Consider the following 22422-nt stretch of genomic DNA (forward strand, 5'->3'; position numbering starts at 1 on the left):
CTACATCTTTAATGAATATAGGCTACAAGTAGATGAGTACTAACAAGAAAATGAATACTCAAGGGTGGGATTTATTTATTAGACACGTAACAAATACTACGCATTTTTAGTAAAGTCTGTGAGGCTTACCCATGGTAGATTTGACGACCAAGGAGCCAATGTTTTGCCAGCCCTTCTTCAACAAAGAAACCAAGAAGTTGACGGCAAGCATGATGTTAGCAATCAATTGCTCCTCAGACATCTCGACATGGCCGACAGCAACACCAAGGCAAAGGACCTTCTTCAATTGGAACTTGATAGTGGACTTAACCTCGGTGATTTTACCGTAAAGGTCGTCAGCATGGGAGACAGGGGAAGGGAACTTACCAGCCTTGGAAAGACCGGGACCCAACAGACGAGGAATTTGCTTGATGAGGACTTCAGAAGCAATGAAAGCATCATACTTCTTGGCCAACTTCTTGACAAGCTTCTTGTTCTTGTTAAGCTTTTTCAAGTCATCGACGGACATAGCATCGACACCACCGTGCTTGGCACGATCCAAATCATGGGCATCACCGAGAATGCAAATGGCCATGTTGGGACGAGGAACATTGGGCAACTTGATAGTACCGGAGAAACGCTTATCACGTTGAGGGTCATAGTTCTTCAAACCAATTTGAAGCTCGACAGTCTCAGTGAAGTTACGCTTCTTCTCTTCAGAGCCCTTGAGAATTTGCTCGACGTTAGAGCGGACCGAGGCAACGCTGACCTTAGACATGGTGCAATGCTGGTGTTGTGCGGATGCGTGAGGATTTCAGCTACTGAAATTTCATCGTTTGTGTTGCAGTAGAATGACAGTCACATTTAAGAAATAATTAGCATTAGGGTAGGGTCTAGTATATGAACATGCATACTTACTACTTCCAAGGAAATTTAGAATAAGGAGGTGCAAACTAAGTATCATTAGACTATTGTTACGTATACGGGTGATGCACATCGTTATACGGTAAAGATGTTGAAGGAAATCAATCTTAGTGTTGGAATTAAAGTACAAGGATTAATTTGGAGAATATTTATGACCTGGAATATTTGAAAATACATATCATATTAATTAGTGACTAGTCCAAAGGCATTGAAAAATTTATACAAGTGAATTACCCCACAGTATAAGATCAAGTTTATCGTAACTATAGATATGCATCAACTTTATTGAAAGCAATGAGGACAGTAATAAGTATCCTGTATCCAAGAAAGATCATAATCAAGCGAGCATATTTATATAAATCTTCAATGAAACATTGAAGCATCAAGCTGGGCCCATCGACCTGTAAAAAAACAGAGAGGCAATTTATTATAAATAAAGATTACAAACACATAGGAGGAAAACATATGAAAAAAGATGCTTCCATAACGAAACCATCTTGATTGGCGGAAATGCTCAATAAATACGCTTATTGCAAAATAGTAAGAAAGAAAGTAGCGCATCGAAATATTTCAAACATTTTTGCTCTTAAGGTGATTGATGTTTGTTGTCTTTTTAAAGTTAGTAAAAAAATTAAGAATGAGAACAAGTTAAGGCATACCGTTTGAGGCTAAAGACGAGTAGGAAGGAGGAGCAGGACCTGAATGAGGAGATACGGCATGTTCTGGATTAGGAGTATAACGAACGAGGGGATCGTTGGGAGAGTTCTCAATATCCAAACGAACCGTTCTTGGGTACTTAATAACTATGTAAATTGCATGGATGATTCCAGGAATGCCTAAAGCGCACAAGCAAATGTTGATTAGAAAACTAAAATAAAGTCAGCGACGTTGAAAAGGAAAAGACAGCAAAAAAGCCTGGAGGAAAACATACTCTGCGGTGCAAAAGCCCCTTCGAATGCCTACCACGATGAAAGGAACAAAGAAGGAGAGAACAATTAATAAAAAGTCACTAAGTGTAACATTCGACATTTTGAGTGATGCACACAGAGTTTAAAAAAGGTAAAAAAGTGTTAAAGTAAGAAAAGAAGCAAATAATGATTCAGTTGGTGGATTTTTTTAAAACCGACGAGATATATTTGAAAACCCAAAAAATCAGAAAACAGAACGATCCAAGAACAACGAAATCCGTTTACTTAAGATCCAAAAAGGCTTTAAAGTAGGTTCAGTTAGTAAACGTTGTTAATTGCTTTTATAGGTATGTTGCTGGTAAAAGACAAGTATGGTGAATGACGAAATTCAGCCTCACTGAGTGCCAAGCCAACACAGATGTAAACAAAAGGCGTAAAGAACGAAGAAAACATAGTGCACAAGACAATTGAGATAATAGAATCCGATATTTGATTTGAAGTGCCTATCAATATTCGGGACATTCCATTAGATCAGAGAGCCCCAATGAAAGAGTTAATGGCGTTAAAAATTTTAACCATGAAAAAACCTTGGCTTTTGTTTAAATTGTTTCATCCAATATCTCGGTTAACAAAATCTAGTTATTTCCTTGTCTAAATATGGGTACTAAAATTTTTACAATCTACCTATATTATCTCGCTTACATGATTATTGAACCCAATGTCCTCTCATACTCGTTCTTTAACAATAGGTACTTGATCAACCTCGTTTACATTATACTTTACTAAGGAAATAAGACAGGATCAAAAAATCCTTTATGAATACTAACTCTTCAGAATTATAGTATTAATAGCTACTTTTTGATACTATCACTAACTAAAATAATAACGCTTTTCCAATTCGTCAATATGAATGCAGCAAAACATGCAGGTACTTAACCAAAGTCGATTGACTTTCTTAACGTTAAAAAAAAGAACACTTCATAAATATTCCATTACTTTCATACTATGCATTTGCAATACGTATTAGTCACTGCGATGTGCTTACATATCAATTGAAAAGGTACCACAACATTTCGCTTTATCATGGCAGCAATTTATTGATACTATATGAACAGCAAACAATAAAGGAAACTAAAAATTATCGTGTTCTCTCCATTTTGTTCTGCTTACACCCATCTCACCTTTGTTTATTAAATAGTGATTTATTAGTGCGATGTCTAAAATGAGCGTTTTACTAACGCCAACATCTTAAAATACGGTATTAGAAAGAGCGTATCGTTATTTAACTACATTGCTATCAGCAATACTGCACTATAATATTACACTACGCTACATATCACTATATGTCACATGTTCTAATGTCCTGTTTGCTTCATTTACTTTATATGATAAGTTATCAAACAAATTATAATATCATCCATGGTAATATGACTACCAAGCCTTTTTCAATATTGTAAATTCTGATCAACTAAACTGAGGAACGAAGTTCAGTTATAAGTTAGATTAAGTGATAGGTAGCAATGAAACCTACATACTAGAATACATTTACCAAGTTGCTACTTGCATTACCTGTGTAATGCAATATATGATCATAAGGAAAACTAACCACAAGTTCTACGTATCGTTAAACAAATACCAAACTGCGTAATTGACATGATTTGCGAAGTGACTTGTAGTGTCATATTTTATTACACAGTAACAAAATACTTCGAGATCTCTATTAATGCATAAGGAAAGCTAAGTTAGGGTGAATAAAAAGGGCAGTGACAAAATAAATGTGTCAGAAGCAATTACACTAAAATGAGTTTTGGAAATCTACTTTTCACTTGCTATTATTGAAGAAACAGTTTGCTTTGAAACGAGTATTGTTCATTTATTTATATTGAACGGCGGGAACTGAACTCCAGAGTGAATATTCTTGATTTTGCTGTTTCGTTTGTCGCAATCATAGCAATTAATTCGCGCATGTGTTTTATTAAATAAAGAATGATCTTGATGAAATGAAGAATAATTGCACTTCCTTGAAAAGTTCTATAGATGAGGAAGATGAATTGAAGACAGATCATGAAATCGATTTGGAAAAAGGGCTACTCCCAGAATATGATTCAAAGGAAGAAGGCGCATTACCTCTATATTCAGGTAAGAATTGTAAATAATAAGAAAGGAATTATTCAATTGAAAGTTGTAACTTGCCATTGCTGTAAAATAACTTGGATGTGATCATTGTTTACAGTTGGCCATGCAATGCACACACTTTGATACATGCTTTTTCTTAACTAAAGTCTTTCAATCATATTAATTTAAACAGATCATGCACGTTTAAGCAATTCTCCTAACACACATAGAGAAAACAATCCTTCCAGGTCGACAGATAATTCTTCCCCTTTGTTGATAAAACTGCTAATATCATTCACTTCAATCATTCTATTCAATGCTCCAGCAGTTTGTTATCTAAAGTATAAGGACGCTTTTTTTAAAAATTATGGTGCAGCGGAATGGACATTATTTGGATTTTGGTGTCTTGTTTGCACTTTGGCTTTAATATTCTTGACTTGTAAGTGAGACAATGGGGTTATTCTTACCTTCAGTCACTAACTCATTAGACTTCTATGAAACTTGGACCAAGGCAGTTAAAGTAACTGTAATTTTCTTGGCACAATGTGTCAAGGCTTGCGGAAAAGGAATCAAGCACTTTTTGAAAAAGTGGGAAAACATGCCTATGGCTTTCAGTGAAGTCTTTTTATTTAACATATTTGGTGGAGCATTGCGAATAATTTCAAGACACTTTTTTGGCAAGAGATGGGGATTGAAATGTTCTTTGGCTGATCACATTATCTTTGCTATATTGAGCATCCTTGTTTTTATTGCTGAAACAGGTTTGTTGTTGATTAAACACTTATTTATATTAACAATACAGTAAAACCTGGATCAATCAGGGTCAACTTGATCAGAAAGATGGGTAAATTTAAAATGATATCTTTTTAATTGTGTATGCTAATTATCATTAGGTCATGAGGCCAAACAGCAAGTGAATGAATACACAGCTATTCCATTGCATGAGATGAACCCTGAAAGTGAAGCCTAATTATATTGCTAACTTTACTATTGATTCTACAAGAATGTGCAATGGAAAGAAGCATCTATATAATTGTGATTTACCAAACAAATCATGATGTGTTTAGACTATATCAGATGTATTTTTATTGCATGATTTCATTTCCTGACAAATTATTGATTGTGAAAGCGCGCCCTGTCTCTAAGAAATATGTTTGCTGCTTTGCTTGTCAACTTTGTACGGTATAGTGCATTTTCCTATCACTACAAAGGGTTTAAATACAATTTATAATTATAAACTTTTGCAGTGTTGAAAACAGCAGTTCTTAGACTGATCACCAAAAACATCTATTGGAATTAGAAACCTTGGATAGTAATTTTAAACGAATCGATTCGTGCCTTTTTTTGGTTTATTTTTAATTTATACAACTTTTTTCAATGTTTATTATATAGTGCACGGCGTAATAATACGTATTGTGATTAAAACCAATACATCCTTATCCGACAGTGAAATAAGACGTCGCGTCTACTCAATGCGAACCTGCGCATAACGACAGGCACTATGATCTTTTGCATTAATTCCTCTACTTGTAGGATGAGGACATTTTCAACTATTTTAGGAAGAAAATGAAATTGATATCATCGATCATTTTCGCGCATCTAAAAGGAATGAAAGCCAAAAACTTGCTGGCACGGAATTACGGTTATAATGATGTTCAATTTGACCAGATCAGGTTTTTGCAGGAATTAAATTTTCCTTACTTTCAAAATAGTGATTTTTGTAAATCATTTTATTCCTCTTCACTTCTCTCATTCTGTTCTTCTATCCAGCTCAGTCATCTTAAGACATTGTTTACCAAATAGTGAAGTTTACTGTGTAGTAAGCAAGGATTCGAAAATCACTCTCATTATCGCTATAGTAATGAGTTCGAAAGTTTATCAACCTCTGTGTACGGCCTGGATTACAGGCGAAATTGGGTAGAGAAAAATTTCAATAAACAATGTTGCAGTTTTGCAATCCGCTTTGATTAAAAAATTCAAATTTCAGTTTCCAAGTAGATTAGATAATTCGACAATTTTCTTGTTCTTACTCGAAATGTTAACTACAAACATTGCAAGCTGCCTATGGTCCAGTCCATACTTCCATCGTCCATTCCCTTTCACACTTTATACTTGTCTGCACTAGTCTCAACTCTATGCTGCGTTCCTCTTTTCCCTAGCATTGCATCAAGCTCGGATTATTTTTACAACCTTTCTAAGTCTACGTCTACGTCTACATCTGTATCCATATCTCAATTTACGTCGTCCTTCGCCGCCCGTCATATTACTCTGCTCCATCATCTCGTCCCTTCCCTTCCCTTTCCGCTTTAACCCTAACCAGGAAAATTGTGAAACCGATGGATCGCTCGTCGCTGTGTACTTTGATGTGATTTCATAAACCACCAAACCCTTCCACCGGATCTGTTAAAACCGGTCAAAACACAGTAGAAATGCTGTTGACTTGCTATAAGAAAAAGTGAAAAGGCAAACCACTGGAGAAACGAATCCTCAAGAAAACTAGGTATAAGCATAATTTAATGGAATAAGCATATTTCTTGGGTACCACTTGTCCATCATTTTCATCTATTTATTGTTACTTTTGGATCCGGGTCGTTGGACATGGCAAGATCGCCGTAACCAGATTAGGAATAGAGTTATTCGCTACTCATAGCTCGGCGATAAAGCAAAAGAGAAGAGAAAATGCTGGAGCTAACACACAGGATGCAAATAACAAGAGCAGATATCGTTGCGAGGCAAGTCATGGGAAGTCATCTTGGATGATGTGCAAGTCTCCGATAATAGACCCACTTCATTAGAAAAGCTCATTTTTTGACCCTTCTAGATGAGATAGCTTTAGCATTCATATTACTTATTTTTTTGGTTTCATCTTTTTTTTTGTTTTATCTTATCCTCTTTACCATCCTTCCCTCCCTCCCTCCTTCTCTTTCCTTTTTCTACACACTCGGCTGCGTTACTGTACCCTATGTGTCTCCGACGATCCTACGCAATTGCTACTTTAATGAGCTCGCTTGTGATTCGCTTTTCCTGAATTGCAAATTTTTCCTGCTTCTCCCTTTCCCATCTTTGCGTGCAATGACATCATAATGCTGTCCAATATATAAGAAAGCTACATCTATTTTGAGCCACCTGCAGATAACCAACGTGTTGAATTTTTATACATTCAACCACCAATTCTTGTCCTATTTCACCAGTAGAAAGATATATCGAAATTCTCCCCCCTAGTTTTGAGATTTTCTTTTTCTCTTAAACCTCTACTGGTGAAGAAAAAAATTGTACTTTCTTCACATTCTTAGCTCTGTGTTCTTGGCGCTTTATTTGTGATATTCAGTACGGTTTATTTGTTTATATCTCGCATTTCATTCCAACTTTAAACATCTAAAACGTTCGACTCTCATTCCTTTTTATTTTTTTGTCTTTTCCCGGTCGTTGTTGATTTTTTTCGGTTTTGTTGAGTGAATTGGAATCGCGGCTTCAATAAAAGATAATCATCACTTTTCAGCTTGTTTTCAGTACTCTTTGTGAAATTTCTTTGTAGTACTTTTCAACGCTTTTTTTTTCCTTTTATATTTTTTTCTATATCTAAACTCAACTCTAAAGACCGGTTTGCGGCGTTTTGCTTCTTGTGCTAACAATTTTACATTTAAACAACTTGATCTTTTTCAAACATTCTCTTTCTACAATCTTTACTCATCTTGTCTTATACACACTGTTGGTTGCATACTGAATGGTTGATAGGTTGTTTCATTAGTTCTGTTTCATCTGTTGCCATTGTTAATCTTATACTAAATTTGTCCAAGCAATAAAAAATAAAAGTATTTTTTACAGTTCTTTGTTGTTGGGGTCTTTTTGCGGTTTTACTTTCAAAAATTTTTTCCTTAGAGTTAAATTGTTTATCTCACGATTGATTATTTGACCTCATTTGTCAACCACATCCCCATTCCAAGCTATCTATTTTAAACATTTAGAATCTCTTTTTTTTTTAGGTACCCAAGTTATCGACTTTTTTGTTTTTCCTCTCATTTTTAGTTCCTTCCTTGTACTTGTGTTTAATCATTACTCATCCTTGGATTTCTGCATTTTATTGACGTTTGGTCAAGTTTTCTATTTATTCCCTCTTGTGTATTTTTTCTTTTCCTCTGGACGATAGTTTCTTCTCATTCCTTTCATCATATTCCCTATTCCTGGTAACTCAAATCAATTCATCCTTGTCTGTTTTTCTTTTCCCTTTTTCATTTAAACCTTTTCAGACAGTTTCTTATTTTTTAAATTCTTCATACTTACGGTTTTCGCTCGCTCCTTTAATCATGTCTTCTCCTACTTCTCCTACTTCTAGTCCTGGTCGCCATCATTGGTCAAACTCGAAAGACGGTATGCCGCCAGAGTATACTAATCAGGATCCCAATTCTGATCAAGCTGATAACGAAAACTCTGATGCCAAGGCTCACCAACCTCAGCATTCTCCCCAGCATTCTACAGAAAATCAAGGTCATACTGGGACTAGTGATACTTCGTCCCTGGAAATGGAACTATCAAAGTTGCACCCAGAATCCAAACAAAGGCAGTTGCCGCACTCTCCTGAACATGAGCGATCTCGATCGCCTATTGCTTCTGTCGTCTCATATCGCTCGCACATGACTTTGGAAGATGAAAATCAGATTTTTAATGCCGAAATGGCTGTCCGTGGTTCTCAGTCTTTGCAAAGACGTCCTACCGGCCGAAGTGTTCGCGGATCTATGCGACGCCTTTCTTCCCATCGTTCTAAATCCATGCGTACCTCCAAGTCTAAAAAGTCGGGCGATTATGAACGTACTGCGGAGAATGAAGAAGCCGCTCAAGAGGCTGAGAATCATTTAGACAACTTTGGTGTAGTGACGTTTGGTACTGAAGCTCCTATTAAGGCTCCGGACCATCCTGTAACTATTTTTGGTCGCATATTCAAATTTATTCAACAGCGAAGCTTTTACCTTCGTTCGCTCATTTACATTATTCCTCTCGGGGTTTTACTCTTGATTCCAGTATTCATTGGTCGCTTTTATCACCCACAACCTCCTTACCGTGATGAACTAGGTCATGAATATGAGCGCCATTTACACGTTGGAGGTGTTGATTTGATGTGGATGGCCATCTGGTGGGAAATTATATGGCTCTCTATATGGGCTGCTCGCTATGCTGCCAAAGTAATTCCTTATTTCTTTGCCTTCTTCGTCTCCTTCATCAGTAACAACGTTACTAAATGGAGATGCATGGCAGTTGCCCTTGAGTTTCCTATTACATTGTTCCTTTGGATGTTAGCTGTATATGTCAGTTTCCTTCCCATTATGACCCGCCGTCATATTGGTGATTATGGTGTACCTGATCATGTACGCGTAAAACTCCCTTGGCAACAGAGCGCCAACAATGTACTTATCACTTTATTCATCACCTCAATTATGAATTTGGTGGAGAAAGTACTTATGCAGTTGATCGCCATGTCGCTTCACCGTCGTGAATATGAATCTAGAATCCTTTACAATAAGTTTGCTATTAATGAACTCGCCCGTTTGTATGGATATGCGCGACAGCGTTCTTTTGATTTCAAAGATGCTATCCATCGTGCTCAAGCAGATGTTTTTAAGTTTGCTGATCACCAACATGGCAAGAAGCGCGCAGCAGCTGCTCGGGTTGCTCAGAATGCATTGAATAAAACCACTTACAAAGCTATCTCTGCATTCAACTTCGCTACGGATATGGTTAACAAAGTGGCTGGTGAGATTACTAATCGTGAGGTCGAAAAATCTTCTTCTCCTAAAAGTGTTGTGCTACACTTGTTAAAGACCACACGCGGTTGTCAATCTCTAGCTCGTTGCTTATTTGAGGCATTGGTGAATCCTGAGAATCCCGATTTAGTACTGGATGATTTTATTCCCGTATACACCGATGAAACTGGTGAAGTGGATAATGCCACCTTAGAGGCATGTTATTCTATTTTTGATCGTGATCTAAATGGTGATATCACCTGTGAAGAAATTGAACTCGCATGTGTGGAAATTGGAAAAGAGCGTAAGAGCATTTCTGCTTCACTTCGTGACTTGAACGATTCCATTTCTAAGCTTGATGGTATTTGCATGTTTATAGTGGCTGTCATTACTCTTTTTATTTTCTTATACTTGATTGCCCGTAACTTTAGCGGTGTACTTACCTCTGCTGGAACTACTTTGCTAGGTTTGTCTTGGCTGTTCTCCGGCTCCGCACAGGAATTACTTAGTTCTATTATATTCGTATTTGTGAAACATCCTTACGATGTGGGCGATCGTGTCGATGTCATGATCAATGGCACAGTCACTTCAGCGATGGTCAAGGAAATTTCCATCATGTCTACCGAGTTTCGTCTATTGACTGGAAAAGTCATTCAAGCTCCAAACAGTTTGCTGAACACCCTTTGGATTTTGAACATGCGTCGTAGTGATGGCATTGCTGACCCAGTCACCGTTAACCTGAAGTTTGGAACTACTCTTCAGCAAATTGAACAACTGCGAATCAAAATTATTGATTTTTTGAAAGAAGAGAAGCGTGATTATAAACCTGACTTACTAACTGAAGTTACGGATTTACCGGATCTCTATTCCATGTCTTTGTGTGTTGTATTCTTTCATAAATATAACTTTCAAGACGAGGTTTTACGTATGCGTCGAAGAAATATGTTTATGTGTGCATTGATGACTTATATGCAGGAATTGGATATTGTATCTCCTATTTTCAACAGCCCTGGTAAATCAAAGGATTCACCTATGTATGTCAACTTCAACAATGGTTCAATGGAGGGTGTTAAGTTATCTGGTGGTAATGATGGTGGTGGTACTGAAAATCATCGCGACAGCACTGTTGGCGGAGGAATTCTGAAGAACCCAAAAGCATATCCTTACCGCGAACCTACTCCTCCTGGTAGTTCAGATTCCGATACCGCTAGTGTTTCTAAAAAGCGTGTTGACTTTTCCCTTGGAACACGGCATCTGATGCCTGCTTTTGATGATGTTGCTGATATTGGAAGTAAAAGGCTTGGTCGTGATAGTCTTCCCGATGCTGTCATTGAAAACGCTGGCACAGAGGCCATGCGACGCGAAGCTGAGGAACGTCGCCGAGCCGAAGAGGAAGAGTACGAACGTTCTCAACAAGAATCTAGTTCGAATGAAGAAAACGAAAATGCATCGCGTACGTCAGGTGCTCGTTTTAGCTTTTCCTCTAAAGCTAGTCGTTTGTCGGCTAGACCCAGTGCTCGTACAGTTCCTCCGTTGCAGCATATATCAATTCAAGACTTACGTGAGCCAAACGAAAATAATACTTCTAAGTCTGCTCGACTTTAAATACCCATAACACTTTGCAAACTTGCATCGCTCATGCTAGTTTTACTTACTTCATTCGTTGAAAGTGGCTATTTACCATTTTGGGCACTATTTGTTTCTTTTTTTTAGTTTTTATTTATTATTCTATGAAATGTTTAAACGTATATTGTATCTCAACAGCAAATTTTTGTATTAATATTAGCTATGCCTTGTAAAGTTTCGTAAAAGTTATGCAAATGATTTACGAATAATCTTAAACTAAAACTAGTATAATGCTTTTTTCACGTAAACAATGACTCACCGTCGTAAATTTAGACGTTTCAAGTGCGAATGAACGTTAATAATTGTTCAAAGGTTTCGTTTTTATAATAATTATTTCGTTTTCATAATCGTAATTTTTCACGAAAAAGTGTTTGTGTTTTAGAATGCCAACGAAATTCTCGTAGCGAAACTTCGAGTTTGTTTTAAACATTCAGGAAACAAATAATGATTAAAAAACAAAAAAAAAAAAAACGGAAGGTAAATTTCTATAACTAAGCAAAGATAACTGCAACGATGCGTACTGTTATTAGCAATTATTTTTCGTAGGTGAAGAAGGTAAATTGGAAATTTGAATGCGAGTTTCAACGGCCAAATCATCAGCTTGGTTTTGTGCCTCCATGTCCGGACACATTGAAAACTTGTCATCAGCAGGACTGCATGCCCCTAAGGGTATCGATTGAGGCGATTTAAAGTTTTCAATACCAACCAAGTCTAGCATCCAAGAAAAAGCAGCGCCAAAAAAGCCGAATTCGAAAAGATCTAATATACTGTAAAATATGGCTTCTCCAATTGGCGAGATAACATTGAGGCCCTCAGATAAAATCCAACATGCATAATAGAGGAACCAAATGACATGTAAGTAAACAATTGACCATAAAAACCCTAGGCGCGCAGACGTCTCTAAACGGCTAGCATACTTTTTATGCAAAACGACTGAGTGTGCCAATGCAATAAAATAGCCTACAAACGAAAATCCGTAATAGGCCCATTTATAGGGAGATGAAGTTAATGCTGCCGCCAGTAAGCAAACAATCGCAAAAAGCACATAGCAAACGACATATGCAATTTCTAGTATAGATACGCCTACCGTCCAATGTAGCATTACGATGATTAATGGGAAATTGATTAACCATTGAATATAGCGAACATAGTAAACCATTCGTACACTAACTTCTCGAAAAAAAGAAGCAGAAGAAAACACATTTTTCAATCCATAATTGCAGGCCATGGTAAAGTAGGCCAAGCAAGAAACCAAACTGAGGATGGAAAAGAAACGGTGGTAAGTCTGCTTTTGAGGCAAACTGAATATCGATACTAAAGGAAAGACAATTGCGCACAGCAGGAACACTGCAAAAACAGCCCAATAGTAGTTTGAGCTTATCTTTTGCAAAGCGACTTCCGGAAGCTCTTTCAGTACCATTCCGGAGGAAGATAATTTCGCATTCATGATGCGTAAACAGGATAGAGGCTGGATTAAAAGATATAGAAACAACTCTTATATTCTTAAAGGTAGCGATACTAGTTGAGTTGAAAAGTCAAAACTTTGTAATAATGGGTAGCTGAGACACGGTGAAGGTGGCTCTGAGAAAAGTCGATTAAAAAGCCATGTTTGTAAACAAACAAACTTCAACATGTAAACAAACAATGATGTTACTCTTTCCCATTAAAAGGCATTTTAATTGACTCTAATTGAGAAAACGCAAAAGAACATTACAGCCAGCAATGTCAAATTTTTCACTTTTTCTTACTTACCGATGACAGCAAAACAGGTAAAGTCGCACGTTACAGAAGAAGTCCGAAGTTGAGAAACAAAAAGGTATAATAAAAAAATAAAATTCCAACCTGTAGAAAATAGTTTATGTACAAAAATTAAGAATTTCGACATTGTTGGAAGTAAAGGTGGATACATCATATAAACATTACAATCCTTCTCTTTTTCTTAAATACAAATAAGCTCATCAAAATATATACATATGGATAGCAGAGTGGAAAATCTTTGTAACGAATGTGTATGTCAAAACGATTAGAACGAAGAGTTTTTTAAAAATGGAAAACATATGAGTATAGGTAACTATTAAAGAATTCGCCTAGGAAATACTTACATCACGCCCCAAAAAGCTATTAAAAAAATAAAACCGAGTTTTCACAGATGTTTTAAAACACACCTAAAAGGTAGGATTGAAATTAGAAGCGTTTAGGGCTCCAATATCGGATGCTTGTACTCGGATAAGTTGTTTAAAGTGAAGCAAAAGTCTGGGTATAATTTATATACACAAATAGGAATTCAAAAGTTCTAATTCATCAAAAAAGCATTAAGCATACAAATAAAGCATGGCATGAGGAGAAAACTTCAAGAAACATGAGTCATATTGTAAAATAAGAAGTTAAAATATGTTAAATGGTTACTTTAATTCTTGGCAGCAACACCAAAGCGCTCAGCACGCTTCCTAGCTTTTTCTGCCTCTATAGGGTCGTCCAAAATATTACTCTTCCGCTTGGATGGAGCACTTTTAGGAGGCGCATTCTTATTTCTTTGTTTAGAACGTGAGTTGGAACGATTTTGAGGGTTCTTAGATTGATTATGGTTTTTGTTATTACTTGACGCTAAAGGTTGTTGAATGCCAAAACGTGCAGCACGAGCAGCTTTCTTAATTTGTTCATCGTCCACAGGAATGCCAAATCGTTTAGCCCTTTGGATGAGTTTTTCTTGCTCTTTAGCTACATCTGGGCTAGAGACTTCATTAGATACACTTTGTTTGGATTCCTCTGTGGTTTCTTGATGCTCTTCAGCACCAGTGGAAGTTTCAGGAGCTTGTGAAGTCTCTTTCGAAATAATGCTTTCATTTTCCTTTTCAATCTCTACAGCAGCGGCAGGAGCACTGGTCTCTTTACTTTCGGGTTCTGCTGGCTTGTTAACGTCAGTTGAAATAGTATCATTCTCCATGTCTCCCCAATCAATATCATCCTCGGGAGGAGCAAGATCTCCTAGATCTGTAGCGTTGTTATTCGAAGTATTTTCATCGTTACTCTCGGTCGCTGCTGTCAATCGGCTTACCAATTCAGCTTTGTTTCCAGCAGTGGAGAGGCCTTTCTCCGCAAGTTTTTCACGCAGTTCTGCAACTTTAAGACTCTTGTAATCTGACATTATGAATATAGACGTATATGCGCGTCAAAATAACACGTTTATTGAATTCGGGATATACGCAGTTGACAAGGGTGAATATGTACGAACCAGCCAACTTTAGTGAGACATGTTGGATGCGCAAATGAAGCGTAGTGAATTGGAGTGATGATTGTGTCAAACATAGTGGTGCTATTTTGCGTATCGCTATGTAATGTTTACTGTGCTATGGTGAGGAGATGGTTCAAAGAAAATGTCTATAAACGATGTTGGGATATACTTTCTCCCTTTTATATGAAATGTACGAATCAAAATCAGTAATCAGTTAGATTATTTAATATTTATTTTTTACTTTAATTAATCGTAATTTTGAATTGGCATTTTAAACCGATTTCTAGAATACTAAAAGAGCTTGAAGAAAGAGCAAATCATTCATTCGTTCCTTACAAAGTTATTATTATAGTTTACTTGTAGATAGTGAAAAAACTCCATTTATTGAACTGGGTATTTGCTGCTACGTTTGCTTTACCTTACTATATGCTTACAACGATTATGAACTTAACAGGCAATTATTAGTTTAGTATCTTAGCTCAAGAGCAGTTGATAGTATTCAAAAATAAAAACAAAATCACATGTAATTACAGTCATAGTTTAATGTGTTAAAACGGACCATTCATCAAGTATGAACATTTCTTTCTACCATTCCAGGAAATATTTTCATGAATACAATTTATAAAAACCCGACATCAACAACAAATAATATCATTAAAGCACAATTAAACTACAAGCGCCTTAACGTTTACAACTTTTAAATTAAAAGTATCCAGTGCAAAATTTTGGATGTTTTCCCGGATGTCAGATATGCAAGAGAAACCTATATTAAACACTGTATTTTTTGAACCCTATAAAAAGATAGCAAAAACATCAAGATCTAAACATTGCTGTTTTATACAAAACCCGTATACTACCAAGCAAGCACATAATCCGTTTACATTAACTTATGTATGCGATTATTCTTGGGGGATCTCAATTTCGCCATTGTCGATCTCCTTTTGAACGTCGTGAGGGTTCTTGCCGTCAACGGTGCAACCAACAGAGAAGGCAGTACCGAGAATCTCCTTAACGGTACCAGAAAGCTCCTTAGCAAGAGACTTGAAGCGCATAGTACGGGCGACCTCAATGATTTCGTCAAGAGAGACATTGCCAGAGTGAGCGACGTTCTTGTCCTTCTTTCTGTCACGAGCAGGCTCCTTCAAAGCCTTAATGACCAAAGCAGAGGCAGAGGGAACAACCGAGACAGCGGCTTGACGGTTTTGAATAGTCAACTTGACGGTCACACGGAGACCCTTCCAATCTTTGGTAGCCTTGGCAATATCTTCACCAACCTTCTTGGGGGACAAACCCAAGGGACCAATCTTGGGAGCAAGGGTGGAGCCACCGGCGACTTCACCACCGACGGCTCTCATAAAGATGGTCTTTACTTCATTGGGATCGAACTAAAAGGATTGTTAGCAAATGAGTATTCATAAGAATGTGAATGAAGTAAATTGAATAAAAAAAAATAAACGAATTCACTAGGAAAACTACTTACTTTGGGAGGCATCTTACTCTTGCTTGGTTCAAGAAAAATACGCAAAGTGTTAGTTTTGTTTTTGTTTTATGTGACTGTCCGAAATGAGTGTGACTGTTCCTGAGGGCACCCACAACAAAACTTCTTTAATGAAGCGATCACTGGAATCTGTACAAGTATCCGAATTTTGTTAGGTGACATTATCAGTCAGGAAAAAATAAATAAATGCATCGCTGTATACGCATCAATGTATGTATATAAATATGTTATTAAGCAAAAGAAACTATCATAAATGATTATATAGTATATTTTTATTTGAGAAGTAAAAAATCTCGGTTGGCAGTGGTCTGGATGAGTATTGAAGGCATTACCACTTTTGGAAGCTTGATCCGCCCATCCTTAGGCTGCTTAAAACGAAATCTGCCTGTCGTGGAAAGAAAAAGGTGCATTGGGATGTAAAAATTGTATGGCCTGTACCGTTATTTGCATAAAACCGCTACTGTATCGCAAATTCCCCATTTACTATTTGCGAACCAAGCATCAGGGGGATGCTTGGCTCGTTTTCTTGTAAAAAGACAACTAATTACATTTAACGTATTCTGTCATGCCATAACATAGTAAATATGCATCAAATGTACTGTTATTATACAAAAACTTGTCACTGTATTTTTTTTTAACATTATGCTTGCAAACATTCGGCAAAAGGAAAATGAAAGCACCAGTGAAACGTTGCAACCATTGCTTTATTATACAGGTAAAATAAGATATAAAGGATCTTATCACATTGGGAAAAATTGAATTGTTTCCAAGAGGGCTAAGCTTTTTGATCCTTCCAACGACTGAGAAATAATGAAAGAAAACGAAATTACGCCAAGCATAATCGTGAGCGTAGACACTGATAATTAAGAATTGTAAATTAAAAATACAGCAAACCAATGTTAGTAAACCTTTGAATCATAGTATTTGAACCTTTAGGTATAATACTGAGGGAATCGATGAAGAGATAGGAGAGATTTTTTTTTAAAAACAGAGATAACATCGTAAATATTGTCTCAATTGATGCCAGAATTTCTTCTTTATGTCATTTTTAAATAAAAAATTACAAAGGCAGCTTTATAATAGTTCTCATTTAGCGGACACGGGGAATTTTTGTCTGGTAAAAAGGGAAAAGCAAATTTGTTACAAAAGAAATAACCAGACTTTCAAAAATACAGCGCTTTTTAACTAATTATTTTTGGATTTCTTCAAACTGTTCGTCGCAGATTTCGATTCTTTTATAGAAGACTGGCTTACACGTTGCCGCTTTTCTGCAGGTTTCAATATCTAAAACATAGTATTAATAAAAGAATGCCAATCGTTAAATGGAATACTCACCTGAAAGCTACAAAGCAAATCCTCATTAACACTCATCATGGCTCCCACATTATCAAATTCACCACAATAGTTGGGAGCGCTGAAAATAGTAACCAGTTGACGTTTGCCAAAAAACTCGTAACCATCTTCGACGACTTGGTGAGCTCGACAAATTAAATCCAAGTCGTGCTTTTGCAAAAACCGGCTCACCACATCGGCACCGAATGTATAAGATACACCGCGATCGTTCTCACCCCATCCCGTCAAGTCCTTTTCAGGGTCGGACCAAACTAAATCACAAAGCAGTCCTGTGTCGGGAATGTCGGTTGGACGAATGATACGCTGAATCTGATCCAGAGAATTCAAGTCTGGTGAAAGACCACCATGCATACAAAATATTTTTTCATCAATAACCGCAGCAACTGGCATACAGTTGAAGCAATCGGTAAAGGTTTTCCACAACTTTATGCTATACCGACGCTTACACTCATCGTAGAAACCATAAATTCGATTGATGCTGGCAAACTCATGATTGCCACGAAGTAAGAAGAAATTTTCGGGATATTTGATTTTATAAGCAAATAAAAGACAAATGACTTCCAAACTCTGTTTGCCGCGATCAACATAATCACCAAGAAAAAGGTAGTTCGCATCAGGAGGATATCCTCCATACTCAAACAATCGAAGTAAATCCGAATATTGTCCATGAATATCACCGCAAATCTGTTATTTATTAGTAGTCTGGTAAAACACCTTTCATATAGATCTTGACTCAAGAGACAAATCGACGTTTAGTAAAATAAAACTATATACGTTAAATAATCACTACACCAATAATCGAAAAAGAAAATTATACATGTATCGAGCTTCAGATTATTATGCATAAAAACCACCTCTAGCTTTAGACTTTGTGTTTGTTGTGAAAATTCACGCACTCTATCACTTATTCACAGTACAATCATTTTTAATCATTCTATAAAAAAGCAGCAAATGCATACAATGACATGACATAAGGACTAATAATAGCCCTGAACTACTACGTAGAATAACAAACTCGCGATTTGGTGCTCTGACGAACCAGTAAAAATCTTACCTTTAAGGGAGCCTCCAACTCCAACAGCATAGGCTGACTCAAAAAAATAGAACGAGAAGTAGTACATAGGTATCTAATTTCTGCATCAGATAACTGAACCTGCTTACTAGGTTTGCCATTACGGGCTAAGATACGAGGTTAGTTTCAAATGTCAATCATTCAATCATTATCGTGTGTACAAACCTTTTACAAGTTTTTCAATAATCGCATCAATATCATAATCCATAATTTTTTCCTCGAAACTCCTCAAAAATGAGATAAGATGGAGAACCCACTTGGATTGCGGTAGTTGGCTTGTGTTTGGTACATCCAAAATTATAGCAGTATCTTTATCGCAGTACCTGTAAATTAGGGCGAGCACAACGCCTTCCAATGTCGTTCATCTTTTTCAAATTTTGCTTTTATCTCAATTTCATAGTCTTTAGTTATTTCTATTAGTTCCTTTCAGCTAGTTTACGTTCGCCAATTTCTAAAGCATGGACAAAGTATATAATGCTATTTTCTAAATATTATTTTATCGAGTATTTATAATGTTACAAAAATTTTTAAAAGAGTTAAATGAGTATAAAGAGGGAAACATAAGGAGATTAAGTCTAAGGAACAGTTTTAAGATAATCTACAATAAAACAAGTGAAGGAACAGATTATCGTCATAAATGTTTCAGCAAAGAACTGAATGATAAAAAATTTGTTCAATTCGTTCTAAATAGAGTGCCCTGAAATAATCTAATTTGTTTCAGCACCAAATAGGGACAAGGTCTGGTAGCATGAGATACAAAGCTACTCAATACTCGCTCTATTTTCCTTTTTTTGTACATTTCTCAATACATTAACACTTCAATTCTTTATATCTGGATTTTCGAGACCGGATTTAAGCTCTTCTTAGGTAGCTCGCAGAATTCCTAAAACTCCCACAACTGTAAACCAATCCCCTAAGTATTAGCTCAAAAGGATAACAGTTTAAGTGAAAATCTTGCCGCAACTCTTCTTGCTGAACCCATAACTCTTATTCTTTTTGTCAACGAAAATCATGAGTGAAATGGCTACGCCAATTATCACTTTCCTACATGATTAAGCATTTATATTCGACCGAGATTCTTTATTTTTAAATTTTTTGAAGCAGTAAATAAGTTGATTCTCCAAGGTATAATTCTTTCCTCAAACGTACGAAGATGATAAACAATCATTAAACCCTATGGGAAGTAAGAAACACATAATTTTCCCTTTTTAACGCTCTCGATTATTTAAAATTTATTTATTTTAAAAACAAAATGGTTCCTAAATAAGTAACAAAAAAATTAAAAAAGTTGGCTATATCATATCTCATACTCCATGTTTGAATAAAAAACCAACTCATGTTGAGCTGAGAACATAGTCTTAATTATCTTTAAATAGATTTCACATAAATATTTAGTAATATTTTTCTCTAATTCAATTTAAGATTTGAATAAATGAAGTTGAATTGCTTCTAGGAAGCTTGATCCTTAGAAGTTAATTAACCACGTCTAACAAAACGAATTATACTATTCTCCGATGATGGCTGTATTCATCCAATTTTTATTGCCCTTCTGAGTAAAATTAAAGATTTAAGCAACAATAAAAAGGTTTTTTAAATTTGTTTATATGGCATTGTTATTACCTCAACATTTTAGGATGCGCTGTTTATACACTCTCCGTTTTCGTTTGTAGTAATTACCTTTTTTGAAGCAATTTAGCTGAAAATATTTTCTTTAAGAGAAAACAGAGAGGGTGTATACTGTCTGCATCGTTAATTTTGCACCCGACTTTTCCCGGCTGCGGATATCCTCTAGTATTTTGTTAGTTTAAAAACTTTCTTCACGCTCAATTGTTTCGTATGCGTGTCTTTTACCGAATTCTTGGAATTAAAGGATAATATTGTCAATTGAATCCCTCGCATGGTAATTTTACGTACAATCGATAGTGCCTAATCAATTCGAATAAAAAAGAAACTGAGAATGGTGTGTAACCGAATTGTACATTTTCCCGTTCCCTGATTTATTTATTTATAAAATGCTAAGCAAAAAAATGAAGATATGCCGTCCGTCGTTAGTTTTAATTTACCTTTGGTATCTTGTGGACTGTACAAGTTTTTCCATGAATTCGGTAACTTGCTTAAGACTAATGCAGCTTCTTTTAGCAAAATACTATCAAATTCCCATCGATTTGGTTGGAGAAAAGCTTTCAATTGTTTCTGCGTCTTCCTGCTTATTGCAGTACTTAGTTGCATTGGTTGTTGTTCCATTCTACTCAACGATAATTAAGAAGTTAACGCCATGGTTTACTGTTTTTACAACTTGGGTTGGTGAGGAGTACTTTTTCTTTGCTTCTACACTCTCTATTCTATACATGGATGATTTTCCAACGTGTGCATATTTTGTTATTTTTTCAATTTCTTTTCTACTAGGAATCAGTGGTACCGGCCCTTCATTAAACGCAAGCTATAAATCCTTATGCAAATTGTATAGCTACGAAAACTCTTTCATCGTTGTCCTAAATAGCATCTTTGTTGTCTCCAGTTGTATTGGACCATTTCTCGGTAGCATACTCCTGCTTCGTGTTAGTTTATTACAATTATATTTGATATCTTGGACAATTCATTTCATCAATTTTGTATTTCATTCTTTATTGGCTGTTTTCTTTTCTTCAAAATATACCTCCTACGCTCAAAAAGAAGGACAACCGATTTTGAATGCAACTGAAAATTTAGAGGTTGAGTATAACGCTTTAAATACCACTCCTTCTTCCTTCGAAGAACAACCTCTTTTAAATGGCTTAAATGACTCTCCGAGAAATCCCGTTTCAAGAACGAATGCTGAAGGTTTTAAAGCTCTTAATGCTTCTTTTGATGGGTCATATAAATTCCCCATACCTATTGTTCTTCTTTGTTTCTTCTTATATAGTCTTTTAACTCCCTTCTTTGATATTCATCTACAGTTTCAACTGATAGTCATGCACATGTCTATCGTACAAGTCGGATTTATCAATTCTGTAAAAACTTTTGGATCTCTTCTTACTTGTTCAGTATGTCTGTTTTTAACTTATGTTGGTGGTTTTTCTGTTCACATGATGAAAACAACTATGTTAATCGGTTTGACTGCCACTACTTTGATCATTTTTATTCTTTACTTTGCAACAGCACAAACCCTTCCATGTCTAGCTTTATTCTACGGCATCACGAGTTCTATTGGTCCTTCCATACATGGGCTTGTGGCCGCATATGTACCTAATGACAAACCACACCGTTATTGGAAATTTACGGCTTTGTTGGAGGCTTCTGCCACCTTCATATCTTATCCTTTTCAATCACTTGCTTTTATCGTTTGTCTCAAATATTGCTCTTTTTACTTTTTTATTGGGCCTATATGTATCTGCTTGCTAGGTAGCATCTCTAGTTATCTTTTACTGGGCTACCACTAGACAATCAAACAATCCCAAGGTATTGAAGCAGTATTTGAATATCTAAATCTTCAAGACGGTATAAGCATTGACTTTATATATATTCCCAATCCATTCAATCGATTGGTTCAAGCAAGCCTGTTCTTTAAAAAGTTCAAATTTCTTCTTTTCTTCTAACGCTTGATTACTGAATGTCACCACTTTTAACTTCAGCCGTCACCAATACTTTTTTCACAAAACTCGCATATAATAATACTATACGTCTCCACCGGATCCTATATGCGCTTTTAAAAATACATCCTTTCTTATCTTTGTTCCAACCAGCATCATATATTTAATTTTTCATGATTGTTTCAAGTCATTACATTAGAACACACAACCAACTATACAACATAAAAAAATTTTATATAATTAATTAAATTGAAGTTTAATAAACTAAATGTATGCTTAGTAGATAAGTTTCCATCAAAGATGACTGCAACGCCGTTCTCACTGTTTCTTGACATTTCGTGAATAATTTTAATTTATTTTTCTTTATTGATTAAATTCATATAATTATTTATGTTTCATTGCTTTTATTCT

General features: G+C 36.0%; 9 protein-coding genes and 17 long non-coding RNA genes across 26 annotated transcripts, besides 1 other annotated feature; 15 read left to right on the top strand and 11 right to left on the bottom strand.

The window, feature by feature from the left end:
- Positions 1-3: 3 nt before the first annotated feature.
- Positions 4-786, bottom strand: rpl101 (60S ribosomal protein uL1). Its single transcript, NM_001022883.3, has one exon. It carries the CDS (start codon positions 755-757, stop codon positions 107-109), a length of 651 nt encoding a protein of 216 aa, NP_587891.1. The 5' UTR covers positions 758-786; the 3' UTR covers positions 4-106.
- SPOM_SPNCRNA.6936 lies at positions 272-616 on the top strand. Its single transcript, NR_196277.1, has one exon. It is a non-coding gene; the product is annotated as a non-coding RNA (long non-coding RNA).
- On the top strand, positions 723-1058 carry SPOM_SPNCRNA.6937. Its single transcript, NR_196278.1, has one exon. It is a non-coding gene; the product is annotated as a non-coding RNA (long non-coding RNA).
- Positions 967-2171, bottom strand: pmp31 (plasma membrane proteolipid Pmp31). Its single transcript, NM_001022884.3, has 3 exons — positions 1835-2171; positions 1563-1771; positions 967-1512 (listed from the first exon to the last, which is right to left on the bottom strand). The coding sequence occupies exons 1-3, from the start codon at positions 1930-1932 to the stop codon at positions 1490-1492; spliced, it is 330 nt and encodes a 109-aa protein (NP_587892.2). The 5' UTR covers positions 1933-2171; the 3' UTR covers positions 967-1489.
- SPOM_SPNCRNA.6938 lies at positions 1774-2289 on the top strand. The gene has a single exon (NR_196279.1). It is a non-coding gene; the product is annotated as a non-coding RNA (long non-coding RNA).
- A 178-nt stretch (positions 2290-2467) lies between these two features.
- On the top strand, positions 2468-3004 carry SPOM_SPNCRNA.6939. The gene has a single exon (NR_196280.1). It is a non-coding gene; the product is annotated as a non-coding RNA (long non-coding RNA).
- Positions 3005-3116: 112 nt separating this feature from the next.
- Positions 3117-3465: an LONG TERMINAL REPEAT.
- Positions 3466-3593: 128 nt separating this feature from the next.
- Positions 3594-5829, top strand: wtf10 (wtf antidote-like meiotic drive suppressor Wtf10). Its single transcript, NM_001022885.3, has 5 exons — positions 3594-3950; positions 4120-4365; positions 4415-4687; positions 4729-4770; positions 4820-5829. The coding sequence occupies exons 1-5, from the start codon at positions 3812-3814 to the stop codon at positions 4894-4896; spliced, it is 777 nt and encodes a 258-aa protein (NP_587893.1). The 5' UTR covers positions 3594-3811; the 3' UTR covers positions 4897-5829.
- On the bottom strand, positions 4090-4580 carry SPOM_SPNCRNA.6940. The gene has a single exon (NR_196281.1). It is a non-coding gene; the product is annotated as a non-coding RNA (long non-coding RNA).
- On the bottom strand, positions 4992-6824 carry SPOM_SPNCRNA.1146. Its single transcript, NR_149999.1, has one exon. It is a non-coding gene; the product is annotated as a non-coding RNA (long non-coding RNA).
- On the top strand, positions 5780-7162 carry SPOM_SPNCRNA.1147. The gene has a single exon (NR_150000.1). It is a non-coding gene; the product is annotated as a non-coding RNA, possible alternative UTR (long non-coding RNA).
- Positions 7055-11429, top strand: msy1 (MS ion channel protein 1). Its single transcript, NM_001022886.3, has one exon. It carries the CDS (start codon positions 8231-8233, stop codon positions 11264-11266), a length of 3036 nt encoding a protein of 1011 aa, NP_587894.1. The 5' UTR covers positions 7055-8230; the 3' UTR covers positions 11267-11429.
- SPOM_SPNCRNA.6941 lies at positions 7673-9617 on the bottom strand. The gene has a single exon (NR_196282.1). It is a non-coding gene; the product is annotated as a non-coding RNA (long non-coding RNA).
- Positions 11430-11722: 293 nt separating the features above from the next.
- Positions 11723-12734, bottom strand: mug73 (transporter mug73; the record flags this gene model as incomplete). The annotated part of the gene is made up of 1 exon (NM_001022887.2): positions 11723-12734. The coding sequence occupies one exon, from the start codon at positions 12732-12734 to the stop codon at positions 11814-11816; it is 921 nt and encodes a 306-aa protein (NP_587895.1). The 3' UTR covers positions 11723-11813.
- SPOM_SPNCRNA.6942 lies at positions 11724-12871 on the top strand. The gene has a single exon (NR_196283.1). It is a non-coding gene; the product is annotated as a non-coding RNA (long non-coding RNA).
- A 381-nt stretch (positions 12872-13252) lies between these two features.
- On the top strand, positions 13253-13494 carry SPOM_SPNCRNA.6943. Its single transcript, NR_196284.1, has one exon. It is a non-coding gene; the product is annotated as a non-coding RNA (long non-coding RNA).
- Positions 13311-14499, bottom strand: mlo1 (RNA-binding protein mlo1). The gene has a single exon (NM_001022888.3). It carries the CDS (start codon positions 14430-14432, stop codon positions 13695-13697), a length of 738 nt encoding a protein of 245 aa, NP_587896.1. The 5' UTR covers positions 14433-14499; the 3' UTR covers positions 13311-13694.
- Positions 14171-14637, top strand: SPOM_SPNCRNA.6944. Its single transcript, NR_196285.1, has one exon. It is a non-coding gene; the product is annotated as a non-coding RNA (long non-coding RNA).
- Positions 14638-15268: 631 nt separating this feature from the next.
- Positions 15269-16030, bottom strand: rpl1202 (60S ribosomal protein uL11). Its single transcript, NM_001022889.3, has 2 exons — positions 16000-16030; positions 15269-15904 (listed from the first exon to the last, which is right to left on the bottom strand). Exons 1-2 carry the CDS (start codon positions 16009-16011, stop codon positions 15419-15421), a joined length of 498 nt encoding a protein of 165 aa, NP_587897.1. The 5' UTR covers positions 16012-16030; the 3' UTR covers positions 15269-15418.
- On the top strand, positions 15716-16915 carry SPOM_SPNCRNA.6945. The gene has a single exon (NR_196286.1). It is a non-coding gene; the product is annotated as a non-coding RNA (long non-coding RNA).
- On the bottom strand, positions 16777-18726 carry sds21 (serine/threonine protein phosphatase PP1 catalytic subunit Sds21). The gene is made up of 4 exons (NM_001355885.2): positions 18608-18726; positions 18425-18549; positions 17353-18054; positions 16777-17301 (listed from the first exon to the last, which is right to left on the bottom strand). The coding sequence occupies exons 1-4, from the start codon at positions 18648-18650 to the stop codon at positions 17203-17205; spliced, it is 969 nt and encodes a 322-aa protein (NP_001342764.1). The 5' UTR covers positions 18651-18726; the 3' UTR covers positions 16777-17202.
- SPOM_SPNCRNA.6946 lies at positions 17220-17692 on the top strand. Its single transcript, NR_196287.1, has one exon. It is a non-coding gene; the product is annotated as a non-coding RNA (long non-coding RNA).
- SPOM_SPNCRNA.6947 lies at positions 18307-18881 on the top strand. The gene has a single exon (NR_196288.1). It is a non-coding gene; the product is annotated as a non-coding RNA (long non-coding RNA).
- Positions 18882-19052: 171 nt separating this feature from the next.
- Positions 19053-19573, top strand: SPOM_SPNCRNA.6948. Its single transcript, NR_196289.1, has one exon. It is a non-coding gene; the product is annotated as a non-coding RNA (long non-coding RNA).
- Positions 19574-20278: 705 nt separating this feature from the next.
- Positions 20279-22352, top strand: mug111. The gene has a single exon (NM_001022891.3). It carries the CDS (start codon positions 20455-20457, stop codon positions 21859-21861), a length of 1407 nt encoding a protein of 468 aa, NP_587899.1. The 5' UTR covers positions 20279-20454; the 3' UTR covers positions 21862-22352.
- Positions 20764-21111, bottom strand: SPOM_SPNCRNA.6949. Its single transcript, NR_196290.1, has one exon. It is a non-coding gene; the product is annotated as a non-coding RNA (long non-coding RNA).
- On the bottom strand, positions 21332-21958 carry SPOM_SPNCRNA.6950. The gene has a single exon (NR_196291.1). It is a non-coding gene; the product is annotated as a non-coding RNA (long non-coding RNA).
- Positions 22353-22422: the final 70 nt, after the last annotated feature.

This window comes from Schizosaccharomyces pombe (genome assembly GCF_000002945.2).
Source record: "Schizosaccharomyces pombe strain 972h- genome assembly, chromosome: III".
Classification (NCBI taxonomy): domain Eukaryota; kingdom Fungi; phylum Ascomycota; class Schizosaccharomycetes; order Schizosaccharomycetales; family Schizosaccharomycetaceae; genus Schizosaccharomyces; species Schizosaccharomyces pombe.

Excerpts from the sequence above, each read along its gene's own strand:
- pmp31 (NM_001022884.3), bottom strand. The coding sequence starts at position 1,932 with ATGTCGAATGTTACACTTAGTGACTTTTTATTAATTGTTCTCTCCTTC. Across the intron at positions 1,772-1,834 it reads AGGGGCTTTTGCACCGCAGA|TTTTCTAATCAACATTTGCT; the intron begins GTATGTTTTCCT and ends ACTTTATTTTAG. Across the intron at positions 1,513-1,562 it reads CTCGTCTTTAGCCTCAAACG|ACAACAAACATCAATCACCT; the intron begins GTATGCCTTAAC and ends AACTTTAAAAAG.
- sds21 (NM_001355885.2), bottom strand. The coding sequence starts at position 18,650 with ATGGATTATGATATTGATGCGATTATTGAAAAACTTGTAAAAG. Across the intron at positions 18,550-18,607 it reads TATTGAAAAACTTGTAAAAG|CCCGTAATGGCAAACCTAGT; the intron begins GTTTGTACACAC and ends CTCGTATCTTAG. Across the intron at positions 17,302-17,352 it reads ATTTGCTTTGTAGCTTTCAG|ATATTGAAACCTGCAGAAAA; the intron begins GTGAGTATTCCA and ends ACTATGTTTTAG.
- mlo1 (NM_001022888.3), bottom strand. The coding sequence starts at position 14,432 with ATGTCAGATTACAAGAGTCTTAAAGTTGCAGAACTGCGTGAAAAACTT.
- wtf10 (NM_001022885.3), top strand. The coding sequence starts at position 3,812 with ATGAAGAATAATTGCACTTCCTTGAAAAGTTCTATAGATGAGGAAGAT. Across the intron at positions 3,951-4,119 it reads CGCATTACCTCTATATTCAG|ATCATGCACGTTTAAGCAAT; the intron begins GTAAGAATTGTA and ends TAATTTAAACAG. Across the intron at positions 4,771-4,819 it reads CAACTTGATCAGAAAGATGG|GTCATGAGGCCAAACAGCAA; the intron begins GTAAATTTAAAA and ends AATTATCATTAG.
- mug111 (NM_001022891.3), top strand. The coding sequence starts at position 20,455 with ATGCTAAGCAAAAAAATGAAGATATGCCGTCCGTCGTTAGTTTTAATT.
- msy1 (NM_001022886.3), top strand. The coding sequence starts at position 8,231 with ATGTCTTCTCCTACTTCTCCTACTTCTAGTCCTGGTCGCCATCATTGG.
- rpl101 (NM_001022883.3), bottom strand. The coding sequence starts at position 757 with ATGTCTAAGGTCAGCGTTGCCTCGGTCCGCTCTAACGTCGAGCAAATT.